Source organism: Schistocerca serialis, chromosome 6 (genome assembly GCF_023864345.2).
Source record: "Schistocerca serialis cubense isolate TAMUIC-IGC-003099 chromosome 6, iqSchSeri2.2, whole genome shotgun sequence".
In the NCBI taxonomy this organism is placed as follows: domain Eukaryota; kingdom Metazoa; phylum Arthropoda; class Insecta; order Orthoptera; family Acrididae; genus Schistocerca; species Schistocerca serialis.
The window spans coordinates 608,958,696-608,971,838 of NC_064643.1; the positions used below are offsets into that span (position 1 = coordinate 608,958,696).

General features: G+C 48.1%; 1 protein-coding gene across 2 annotated transcripts in view; it reads right to left on the reverse strand.

Moving 5' to 3' along the window:
* The window catches only part of LOC126484528 (muskelin), a 171,605-nt gene that overhangs the window by 48,608 nt on the left and 109,854 nt on the right, over nucleotides 1-13,143 (reverse strand). For both annotated transcript variants that reach the window (XM_050108077.1, XM_050108076.1), the window contains exons 7-8: nucleotides 9,967-10,080; nucleotides 3,757-3,923 (exon numbers count right to left, since the gene is read on the reverse strand). In XM_050108077.1, the coding sequence (XP_049964034.1) occupies nucleotides 3,757-3,923; nucleotides 9,967-10,080 (281 nt within the window). The remainder of the gene's footprint in view (nucleotides 1-3,756; nucleotides 3,924-9,966; nucleotides 10,081-13,143) is intronic.

Here is a 13,143-nt window from a genome sequence, read left to right on the forward strand (position 1 = left end):
GGTCAGGACTGGGGGGCGGGAGGTCAGGACTGGGGGGCGGGAGGTCAGGACTGGGGGGGCAGGAGGGCAGGACTAGGGGGGCGGGAAGTCATGACTGGGGGGCGGGAAGTCATGACTAGGGGGCGGGAGGTCAGGACTAGGGGGCGGGAGGTCAGGACTAGGGGGCGGGAGGTCAGGACTAGGGGGCGGGAGGTCAGGACTAGGGGGCGGGAGGTCAGGACTAGGGGGCGGGAGGTCAGGACTAGGGGGGGGGCGGGAGGTCAGGACTAGGGGGGAGTGGGAGGTCAGGACTAGGGGGGAGTGGGAGGTCAGGACTAGGGGGGAGTGGGAGGTCAGGAGTAGGTGGGCGGGAGGTCATGACTGGGGGGGCAGGAGGGCAGGACTAGGGGGGTGGGAAGTCATGACTAGGGGGCGGGAGGTCAGGACACAGGGGGGGTGGGAGGTCAGGACTAGGGGGCGGGAGGTCAGGACTAGGGGGGAGCGGGAGGTCAGGACTAGGGGGGAGCGGGAGGTCAGGACTAGGGGGGAGCGGGAGGTCAGGACTAGGGGGGAGCGGGAGGTCAGGAGTAGGGGGACGGGAGGTCATGACTAGGGGGCGGGAGGTCGGGACTAGGGGGGGGGCAGGAGGTCGGGACTAGGCGAGGCGGGAGGTCGGGACTAGGGGGGCGGGAGGTCGGGACTAGGGGGGCGGGAGGTCAGGACTAGGGGGGGCGGGAGGTCAGGACTAGGGGGGGCGGGAGGTCAGGACTAGGGGGGGCGGGATGTCAGGACTAGGGGGGCGGGAGGTCAGGACTAGGGGGGCGGGATGTCAGGACTAGGGGGGCGGGAGGTCAGGACTAGGGGGGCGGGAGGTCAGGACTAGGGGGGCGGGAGGTCAGGACTAGGGGGGGCGGGAGGTCAGGACTAGGGGGGCGGGAGGTCAGGACTAGGGGGCGGGAGGTCAGGACTAGGGGGCGGGAGGTCAGGACTAGGGGGCGGGAGGTCAGGACTAGGGGGCGGGAGGTCAGGACTAGGGGGCGGGAGGTCAGGACTAGGGGGCGGGAGGTCAGGACTAGGGGGCGGGAGGTCAGGACTAGGGGGCGGGAGGTCAAGACTAGGGGGCGGGAGGTCAGGACTAGGGGGCGGGAGGTCAGGACTAGGGGGCGGGAGGTCAGGACTAGGGGGCGGGAGGTCAGGACTAGGGGGCGGGAGGTCAGGACTAGGGGGCGGGAGGTCAGGACTAGGGGGCGGGAGGTCAGGACTAGGAGGCGGGAGGTCAGGACTAGGGGGGCAGGAGGTCAGGACTAGGGGGGCAGGAGGTCAGGACTAGGGGGCGGGAGGTCAGGACTAGGGGGCGGGAGGTCAGGACTAGGGAGGTCAGGACTAGGGGGCGGGAGGTCAGGACTAGGGGGGGGGGGTGTGTCAGGACTAGGGGGGCGGGAGGTCAGGACTAGGGAGGCGGATGGTCAGAACTAGGGGGGGGTGGGAGGTCAGGACTAGGGGGGCGGGAGGTCATGACTGGGGGGGCGGGAGGTCATGACTGGGGGGGCGGGAGGTAAGGACTAGGGGGGCGGGAGGGACTAGGGGGGAAAGGTAGGGACTAGGGGGGAAAGTAGGACTAGTGGATACAGTAAGGATTACACAAAGAGAAGCAATAAAAACAGGTAAGGAGTAAAAGAAAGCATAAGGTGTAAAGGAAAAGGTAAAGGGCAGAGAAGAAGGTTAGAGCTAGAGGAAAACCTAAGGGCTGGGGGGGGGGGGGGCAGACTAAGGGCTGGGGGGGGGGCAGACTAAGGGCTGGGGGGGGGCAGACTAAGGGCTGGGGGGGGGCAGACTAAGGGCTGGGAGGGGGGGCAGACTAAGGGCTGGGAGGGGGGGCAGACTAAGGGCTGGGAGGGGGGGCAGACTAAGGGCTGGGGGGGGGGGCAGACTAAGGGCTGGGGGGGGGCAGACTAAGGGCTGGGGGGGGGGGCAGACTAAGGGCTGGGGGGGGCAGACTAAGGGCTGGGGGGGGGGTGCAGACTAAGGGCTGGGGGGGGGGCAGGCTCGGGGCTGGGGAGGGGGCAGGCTCGGGGCTGGGGAGGGGGCAGGCTCGGGGCTGGGGAGGGGGCAGGCTCGGGGCTGGGGAGGGGGCAGGCTCGGGGCTGGGGAGGGGGCAGGCTCGGGGCTGGGGAGGGGGCAGGCTCGGGGCTGGGGAGGGGGCAGGCTCGGGGCTGGGGAGGGGGCAGGCTCGGGGCTGGGGAGGGGGCAGGCTCGGGGCTGGGGAGGGGGCAGGCTCGGGGCTGGGGAGGGGGCAGGCTCGGGGCTGGGGAGGGGGCAGGCTCGGGGCTGGGGAGGGGGCAGGCTCGGGGCTGGGGAGGGGGCAGGCTCGGGGCTGGGGAGGGGGCAGGCTCGGGGCTGGGGAGGGGGCAGGCTCGGGGCTGGGGAGGGGGCAGGCTCGGGGCTGGGGAGGGGGCAGGCTCGGGGCTGGGGAGGGGGCAGGCTCGGGGCTGGGGAGGGGGCAGGCTCGGGGCTGGGGAGGGGGCAGGCTCGGGGCTGGGGAGGGGGCAGGCTCGGGGCTGGGGAGGGGGCAGGCTCTGGGCTGGGGAGGGGGCAGGCTCGGGGCTGGGGAGGGGGCAGGCTCGGGGCTGGGGAGGGGGCAGGCTCGGGGCTGGGGAGGGGGCAGGCTCGGGGCTGGGGAGGGGGCAGGCTCGGGGCTGGAGAGGGGGCAGGCTCGGGGCTGGAGAGGGGGCAGACTCGGGGCTGGAGAGGGGGCAGACTCGGGGCTGGAGAGGGGGCAGACTCGGGGCTGGAGAGGGGGCAGACTCGGGGCTGGGGGGGGGGCAAACTCGGTGCTGGGGGGGGGGGGGGGCAAACTCAGGGCTGGGGGGGCAAACTCAGGGCTAGGGAGGACAAACTCAGGGCTGGGGTGGACAAACTTAGGGCTGGGGGGGGGGCAAACGCACGGCCAGGGGGGGGGTAAACGCAGGGCCAGGGGGGGGGGGCCAACGCCGTGCTGGGGGGACAAACGCAGGGCTGGGGGGGGGCAAATGCAGGGCTGGGGGGGGCAAACTAAGGGCTGGGGGGGGGGGTGGCAAACTAAGGGCTGGAGGGCAAACTAAGGGCTGGAGGGCAAACTAAGGGCTGGAGGGCAAACTAAGGGCTGGAGGGCGAACTAAGGGCTGGAGGGCAAACTAAGGACTAAAAGACAAACTAAGGACCAAAAGACAAACTAAGCACTAAAGAAGGTGGAGAGGTAGAAAATTTGTAGACAAAGGAATAAAGTATGGAGTAGAGGAAAGAGTAAAGTTTAGAGAGAGTTACTGATTAGGAACCAGAGTTTTACATGTTAAATGAGAATATGCTGTCTTGGATTAAAGTTGTAGGTGTATTTAGAGTTGGAAGGGGGAGATGAGCATTACCGGTATGGTTTGTGGATAATGCAACAGTATCCTTTTAATAGATGCCCAAATTTCTCAAATACACAATAGTTTTCTGCAGCTGAACATCTATCTGGTTGTGTTCCTTTAATTCTAATATTAAAACTGTTATCAGCCAAATGAAAGGATTTGTAATGCAATTACTACTAGCAGTGATGGTGGGGGTGGGAGCATTTGTGGTGGTGGTTGTAAAATCTACATTCTCCCTCAACAGTGTTAATCAGTCAGAAAAATTAACATCTATACACCTTAGTTTCTTAGCAGCATCTAAAACCTTGTTACGAGGATGCTGCTGCCTCTTCTGTTTTCCCCAAACAGTTTTGTTTACTTAATATATTAAAGGATAGGGGAACCATACCTGCACTGAGGTGTGAGAACACGACCGCCAAAGACATAAATAGTTCTTCGCTCTACATCCATGCACATCTGATGATCAAATATCAGTTGAGGGCCTCCCATGCTACCTGTGTCTTCTGTTATTAGAGTCCATCTATTGTTCTCAATGTCATACATATAGAAATCACTCTGCAACAAATCATTTTTCTTTAAACAGTATGTTCTTAAATTTTCATATATTCATAAAAAGTACACTGGTAATAATACAACTATGATAAAATAAAATGCAACTTGTTTAACAACCTGAGATGCTGCTGAATACAACTGCACTAATCCTATAAAATACTGTGAGATAGCAGAAATTTTATGCCACATTCTTCTCTGCCATTACAAACTCCTACAGCACTTAGGCTTTATTTAGTCTTGATGCTTCTTTGTGAATTACTGACAGCAGTCCACATTTAATTTCAAGTATATTTTGTGGTGCCTTCTCTCTGTAATTTCAAAATAAGGTAAACAATATTTTAAAGTACAGTGCTAATCTTTTGTCTCATTGCACATTTCTTTCAGTTCCTTTTGTGCTATACCATAGCAGGTCTTTATATGTATGGTCCCAGTTTGGTTGAGTTACGTTGCTCGGCAGCAACATACTATGCGAAAGATACTTTTATCCTTAAGTTTTACACACCAGTGAATTTATGAGCACTGTTATTTTTGCTATATGGTACATCAATTTTCTTGTACTTGCACTGGCAGTAGTTACAAATTTTATTCTTTTTTCACACATTATACAAGTATGGAAATAAAAATTAGTACCACTGCTTTTATTGAAAATGCAGCCTATGAAATATTTCAAAAATACACAGATGGTTTAAGGCAAATGATGTAACATTAAATTTTGGCAAGACTCATTACATGTAATTCAGTATTTCATATAGAGCTCCCCAAGTTATAAAAATGCTATCTACACAACCACTGAAATGCAACATGTAGACAGTGTTATGCTTTTGGAATACAGTAACATCAAAATCATAATAAAAAATCCACTGACTACAGTCAATAAAATACAATTGCTCCAAAATGTATATAGTCATTACTGTACTTAGTTTTACCAGTATACTTCTTTTCTCAAACAACAATGAAAAGCATACATACAACACTACTATCACAAATAATTTCAATGGCTTAACATTAGTTCAAACAGAGGTCAAATATATGGGGACACATTTACTCCACAACCAGTCCAAAAGACATTAAATATTTTATGGGTAATGTGGTGGAGACCAAATTAAAGAATTTTCTGTTGAGCAAATCCTATAACATAAAATATATGCAAAATATAATTATTAGGTTATAATTAATGTAAGCATTATTAAATCTGTAATATTTCTATGTATTGCACATAAATTGGGAATGTGTTTGTCAGTTTTTCCAATATATTTCTCTACCAGCCTTCTGATTGATCTGATGCGGACCATAAATTCTTTTCCTGAGTTAACCTTTTCATCTCTAGGTAACTAGAAACCTACATCCTCATTATTTGATGGATATATTCCAGTCTCTGTCTTCCCCTGCAGTTTTCTCCCAGTGTGGCTTCCTCTAGAACCACAGGACCTATTCCCTAACATCTTAACACACGTCCTATCATCCCGTCCCTTCTTTTGTGCTTTCCACATATTTCTTTCCTCTGCAATTCTGCAGAGAATGTTCTCTCCCCTTACCTTATCACACTACTTACTTTTCAGCATCCTTCTGAAATACCACACCTGAAATGCTTTAGTTCTCCTCTTTTCCTGTTTCTCCAGACTCCACCATTCACTGCTATACAATGTTGTGCTCCAATCATATATTCATAGAAATTCTTTCCTCAAATTAAGGTATAAGTTTGATACTAGTAAATTTATTTATTGAAGAAGGCCCTGTTTTTCTGTACTGTTGTTCTACTACTTTCTAATTAGTGTGATGAATGGGAGATTGATCTAAATGTAGAAATCATTAAATTGATGCAGATGAATAAGAAAAGCAGACCTGTGATGTTCAAATACAGCATAGGCTGTGTGCTGTTTGACACTGACATGTTGATTAAATACCTACGCGTAACCTTGAACAATAATATGAAATGAAAGAAGCACTTACGGTCAGTAGTAGGGAAAGTGACTGGTTGACTTGGGTTCATTGATACAATTTTAGGAAAATATAGCTCATCTATGAAGACCACACATGAAACACTGGTGCACACTGTTCTTAAGTATGCTCAACTGTTTGGAACCCCCACCAAGTTGTATTACGCACAACATCAAAATGATATTTAGAGGCATGTTACTAGATTTGTTACCGACAGGTTCAATCAATATGCCAGTGTTAAGGTGAAATCACATGGGAATCCCTTGAGAGAAGACAATGCACTTTTCGCAAAACACCATTCAAAAAATTTGGAAAATCACCATTAGTAGCTGACTGCAGAACAATTCCACTGCCACCAACACACATTTTGCATAAAGTTAACAAAGACAAGATAAGAGAAATTAGGACTCGCATGGAGGCATACAGGCAGCCATTTTTCCCTTTCCTCATCTGAGAGTGAAACACGAAAAGAAATCACTAGTGGTGGCACAAAGCACTCTCCACTGTGCACCTTACAGGACTTGCAGTGTATATATGTCGATGTAGATGTAGATGCAGATGTACAATTTACATACAATGAGCTCTTCCACAAAAAACAAATAAATAAATAAATAAAAATGCGCTCAAATAAATATTTACAACACCGAAAAGGGCAATTTTACTAACCTGAAACTGCAAAAAGGTGGGAATTTAAGGAGATGGGACCTGGATAAACTAACTAAACCAGAGGTTGTACAGAGTTTCAGGGAGAGCATAAGGGAACAACTGACAAGAATGGGGGAAAGAAACACAGTAGAAGAAGAATGGGTAGCTTTGAGGGATGAAATAGTGAAGGCAGCAGAGGATCAAATACGTAAAAAGACGAGGGCTAGTAGAAACCCTTGGGTAACAGAAGAAATATTGAATATAATTGATGAAAGAAGAAAATATAAAAATGCAGTAAATGAAGCAGGCAAAAAGGAATACAAACGTATCAAAAATGATATTGACAGGAAGTGCAAAATGGCTAAGCAGGGATGGCTAGAGGACAAATGTAACGATGTAGAGGGTTATCTCACTAGGGGTAAGATAGATACTGCCTACAGGAAAATTAGAGAGACCTTTGGAGATAAGAGAACCACTTGCATGAATATCAAGAGGTCAGATGGAAACCCATTTCTAAGCAAAGAAGGGAAAGCACAAAGGTGTAAGGGGTATATAGAGGGTCTATACAAGGGCGATGTTCTTTAGGACAATATTATAGAAATGGAAGAGCATGGAGATGAAGATGAAATAGGAGATATGATACTGTGTGAAGAGTTTGACAGAGCACTGAAAGACCTCAGTCGAAACAAGATGCTGGGAGTAGACAACATTCCATTAGAACTACTGACAGCCTTGGGAGAGCCAGTCCTGACAAAACTCTACGATCTGGTGAGCAAGATTTATGAGACAGGCGAAATACCCTCAGGCTTCAAGAATAATATAATAATTCCAATCCCAAAGAAAGCAGGTGTTGATAGATGTGAAAATTACCGAACAATCAGTTTAATAAGTCACAGCTGCAAAATACTAACGCAAATTCTTTACCGACGAATGAAAAAACTGACAGAAGTCAACCTCGGGGAAGATCAGTTTGGATTCCGTAGAAATGTTGGAACAAGTGAGGCAATACTGACCCTACGACTTATCTTAGAAGAAAGATTCAGGAAAGGCAAACCTAGGTTTCTAGCATTTGTAGATTTAGAGAAAGCTTTTGACAATGTTGACTGGAATACTCTGTTTCAAATTCTCAAGGTGGCAGGGGTAAAATACAGGGAGTAAAAGGCTATTTACAATTTGTACAGAAAGCAGATGGCAGTTATTAGAGATGAGGGGTATGAAAGGGAAGCAGTGGTTGGGAAGGGAGGAGACAGGGTTATAGCCTATCCCTGATGTTATTCAATCTGTATATTGAGCAAGCAGTAAAGGAAACAAAAGAAAAATTCGAAGTAAGAATTAAAATCATGGAGAAGAAATAAAAACTTTGAGGTTCGCCAATGACATTGTAATTCTTTCAGAGACAGCAAAGGACTTGGAAGAGCAGTTGAACGGAATGGACAGTGTCTTGAAAGGAGGATATAAGATGAACATCAACAAAAGCAAAACGAGGATAATGGAATGTAGTCGAATTAAGTCGGGTGATGCTGAGGGAATCAGATTAGGAAATGAGACACTTAAAGTAGTAAAGGAGTTTTCCTATTTGGGGAGCAAAATAACTAATGATGGTTGAAGTAGAGATGATATAAAATGTAGACTGGCAATGGCAAGTTAAGCGTTTCTGAAGAAGAAAAATTTGTTAACATCAAGTATAGATTTAAATGTCAGGAAGTCGTTTCTGAAAGTATTTGTATGGAGTGTAGCCATGTATGGGAGTGAAATGTGCACGATAAATAGTTTAGACAAAAAGAGAATAGAAGCTTTCGAAATGTGGTGCTACAGAAGAATGCTGAAGATTAGATGGGTAGATCACATAACTAATGAGGAGGTGTTGAATAGAATTGGGGAGGAGCATGTGGCACAACTTGACTAGAAGAAGGGATCGGTTGGTAGGACATGTTCTGAGACATCGAGGGATCATCAATTTAGTATTGGAGGGCAGCGTGGATGGTAAAAATCGTAGAGGGAGACCAAGAGATGAATACACTAAGCAGATTCAGAAGGATGTAGGCTGCAGTAGGTACTGAGAGATGAAGAGGCTTGCACAGGATAGAGTAGCATGGAGAGCTGCATCAAACCAGTCTCAGGACTGAAGACCACAACAACAACAACAACAACAACAACAACAGGTTACCCACACTGAAGCACCAAAGAAATTGTTATAGGTGTGTGTATTCAAATACAGAGATATGGAAACAGGCAGAATATGGTGCTACAGTCAGCAATGCCTATATATGACATCAAGTGTCTGGTGCAGTTGTTAGATTGGTTGCTGCTGCTACATTGGCAGGTTATCAAGATTTAAGTGGGTTTGAAACTGGTGTTATAGTCAGCACACAAGCGATCAGACACAGCATACCTGAGGCATCAATGATTTTCTCATATGACAATTTCACAAGTGTACCATGAATATCAGGAATCCAGTAAAACATCAAATCTCTGACATCGCTGCGGCCAGAAAAAGATCCTGCAAGGATGGGACCAACGACGACTGAAGAGAATAATTCAACGTGACTGAAGTGCAACCCTTCTGCAGATTGCTGCAGATTTCAATGCTAGGCCATCAACACATGTCAGCATGCAAACCGTTCAACAAATATAGTTGATATGGGCCTTTGAACTGATTGCTGCCTGCAACACACAAAGCTTTACGTCTTGCCTGGGCCTGTCAACGCCAACATTGGACTGTTGATGACTGGAAATACGTTGCCTGGTCGGACGAGTCTTGTTTCAAATTGTATCGAATGGATGGACATGAAGGGGACTGTTCAAGCTGGTGTAGGGTCCGCAATGGTGTCGGGCATGTGCAGTTGGAGTGTATGGGACCTATATGTCTATATACGACTCTGAAAGGTGACATGTATGTAAGCATCCTGTCTGATCACCTGCGTCCTTTCATGTCCGCTGTACATTCGGACGACTCGGGCAATTCCAGCAGGACAATGAGACACTCCACACATCCAAAATCGCTACAGAGTGGCTCTGGGAACACTCTTCTGAGCTTAAAAATTTCCACTGGCAACCACACTGCCCAAACATGAAATTTTTGAGCGTATCTGGGATGCCTTGCAACATACTGTTCTCAAGAGATCTCCACCCCCTCATACTCTTGTGGATTTATGTACAGTCCTGCATGATTCATGGTGTCAATTTCCTCCAGCACTACGTCAGACATTAGTCGAGTCCATGCCACATCATTTTGTGGCACTTCTGTGAGCTCACCCAGGCGGTGGGCGGCCTTCACGATGTTGGGCAGGTATATGTGTTTTTTTGGCTCTTCAGTGTAGAAGTATACTCTTTTACTACTACTGTATACAACTACACACTTCATTTTATTACAGTGAACTATTTTGGCAATATTTAATGAAAACAAAACAGATAATATGAAAACTGTTCATTCATCATTATTTCAATATAAGCTGAACCATACCTTCAGATTTTCTGGAGTCCTATAGTGTGTATCTAAGTACCTTCCCAGTGTAAATATTTGGCGTTGTTCTGGATCCAGGCACACCTTATGACACGATCTTGCACTGGGTCCTCCCTACACATAAGGCACAGTGCTACTATCAGAAAATGTAAAGATAAGATCACAGGATTCTATAAGTCACTTGCAGTTTCTAATCAATTCTGCATTCACTAGAAGAAAATGTGGGGCATACAGAATAATAATACCCATACATTTTTTATATGGAAACTCCTGAAGTTTTTAAATAAATCAAACATTACCAGCATTCTACATCTTTATCATTCATGTTTTCATATTTATTTTGCAACACAATTTTGAAGAGTAGGTTGAAAATTAAGATACTAGTTAGGAAGAACCACAGCACAAAGAAGTGGGACACGGAAGTACTAAGGAATGAAGTTCTCTGTGGCTTTAGACACCGAAATAATGATTAACTCAGTAGGCATTTTTTTTTAAGAAGAATGGAAATATCTAAAAAGGACAATCACAGAAGATGGAAAGAAAAACATAGGTACAAGGAAGAAACCGCGAAGAAACCAGTAGTAACAGAAGAAATATTTCAATTGATCATCAAAAAAATGAAGTACAAAAATGTTCAAGAAAATTTACGAATAAAGAAATACAAGCAACTTAAGATTGAAATAAATAGGTAATGCAGGGAAGCTATGGTAAAGTGGCTGCACGAACAATGTGAAGAAATCAGAAAAGAAATGATTGTCAGAAGTATTGACTAAGCAAATAAAAAAGTCAAAATAACCTTCAGAGAAATTAAAAGCATGGGTGGTAACATTAAGAGCGCAAAGTGAATTTGTCTGTCAAATGCAGAGGAGAAAGGGGAGAGGTGGAGAAGAAGATACAGGAGTCGAGAGGGAAGAGGTATGCACATGAGTGGAATTTGTGGCAGGCCACAACAAACCAGTCAGAGGACTTTTTTTTTTTTTTTTTTTTTTTTTTGTTTGTGGTTTTAGGGCGCAAAACTTCTATGGTCATTAGCGCCCAGCCCGTGACATAGAAAACAGGAAAAAAACGAAATTTAAAATCAGCAGCAATGGGAACAAAATCATAAAATTTGATTAACTAAAGGCAGAAGGAATGCTTAAAAATCCACCATAGAAAGGGGTTGGTTGTCCCCCAAAAAAAAGCTTCAAATGACTGACGTCATTTCACTGTCACTAATAAACTGTAGAACGCGGTCAGCTGAGCGCGTGTCATCTGCTAAAATCGACGATAGATCAGGCGATAGCTGTAGACGGGAGCGTAACGGATTAAAATAGGGGCATTCAATTAAAAGGTGTCTGACCGTCCACAGCTGAGAGCAGTGGGGACAGAGTGGGGGAGGATCACCGCTTAAAAGATGTCGATGACTAAAAAGACAGTGCCCTATCCGGAGTCGAGCTAAAATTACCTCCTCCCGACGACGCGTTCGGGAGGAAGAGGTCCAAGCGCAAGGAAGGGCTTTCACTTCCCGCAATTTATGGTGGGGAAGTGTTGACCAATGCGCATGCCATAAATGAGCAGCTTGGCGGCATAAAACGCTCCGTAGATCGGTAAACGGAAGAGACTGAATAGCTGGCCGAGGAAGAGAGACTGCAGCCTTGGCCGCTATATCGGCCGCCTCATTTCCACAGATACCAGCGTGTCCCGGGAGCCAGAGGAACGCCACTGAGACGCCCCCCAGGTGGAGCAAGCGCAGACAGTCCTGAATCCGGTGGACCAGAGGGTGCACAGGGTAAAGAGCTTGGAGACTTAGGAGAGAGCTGAGAGAATCTGAGCAGATTACGTACTGTATCCGCTGATGGCGGCGGATGTAGTGGACAGCCTGGAGAACAGCGTAAAGCTCCGCAGTATAAACCGAACACCGGTCGGGAAGCCGAAAGTTATTTGGGGTGTCGCCAACAATATAGGCACTCCCTACACCTAACGATGTTTTCGAGCCATCGGTGTAAATAAATGTGGCATCCGTCATTTGTGCACATAGAGCAGCAAATGCCCGACGGTAAACAAGTGTAGGGGTACCATCCTTGGGAAATTGACATAGGTCTCTGAGCAAGTTGATCCGGGGACGGAGCCAAGGCGGTGCTGTACCCCAAGTTGTCAAGAAGGTTTTAGGAAAGCGGAAGGAAAGAGAATGGAGCAGTTGACGGAAGCGGACTCCCGGGGGTAGTAGGGAGGAGGAGCGGCCTGCATACCCGACATCAAAGGAGGCGTCGAAAAAAAGGTCATGCGCTGGATTAGCAGGCATGGAAGACAGATGGCTAGCATAACGACTCAGAAGGACTGCCCGCCGATTGGACAGCGGAGGTTCAGCAGTCTCAGCATAAAGGCTTTCCACAGGGCTGGTGTAAAAAGCACCAGACACTAAACGTAATCCACGGTGGTGGATAGAGTCGAGACGCCGAAGAATAGACGGCCGAGCAGAGGAGTAGACTATGCTTCCATAATCCAATTTCGAGCGCACTAAGGCGCGATAGAGGCGGAGAAGGACCACTCGGTCCGCTCCCCAAGAGGTACCATTCAGGACACGGAGGGCGTTAAGCGAACGCAGACAGCGAGCCGAAAGATAGGAAACGTGGGAGGACCAGCACAGTTTTCTGTCAAACATAAGACCCAAGAATTTAGCGACGTCGGAAAACGGAAGGTTGACAGGGCCTAGATGTAAGGAGGGCGGAAGAAACTCCTTACGTCGCCAAAAATTTACACAAACGGTCTTACTGGGTGAGAAACGGAAGCCGGTTTCGATGCTCCACGAGTGGAGGCGATCGAGACATCCTTGAAGACGTCTTTCAAGAAGGCTGGTCCGTTGAGAGCTGTAGTAGATCGCAAAATCGTCCACAAAGAGGGAGCCCGAGACATCAGGAAGGAGACAATCCATAATTGGATTAATGGCGATGGCAAACAGTACAACACTCAGCACGGAGCCCTGGGGTACCCCGTTTTCTTGGGAGAAAGTACGGGAGAGAGTAGTGTTCACCCGCACCCTAAATGTGCGCTCTGCCATAAATTCGCGAAGAAAAAGGGGCAGCCGGCCTCGAAAGCCCCAAGAGAACAGTGTGCGGAGAATGCCTGTCCTCCAACAGGTATCGTATGCTCTCTCCAGATCAAAAAATATTGCTACCGTTTGGCGTTTCCGGAGAAAAT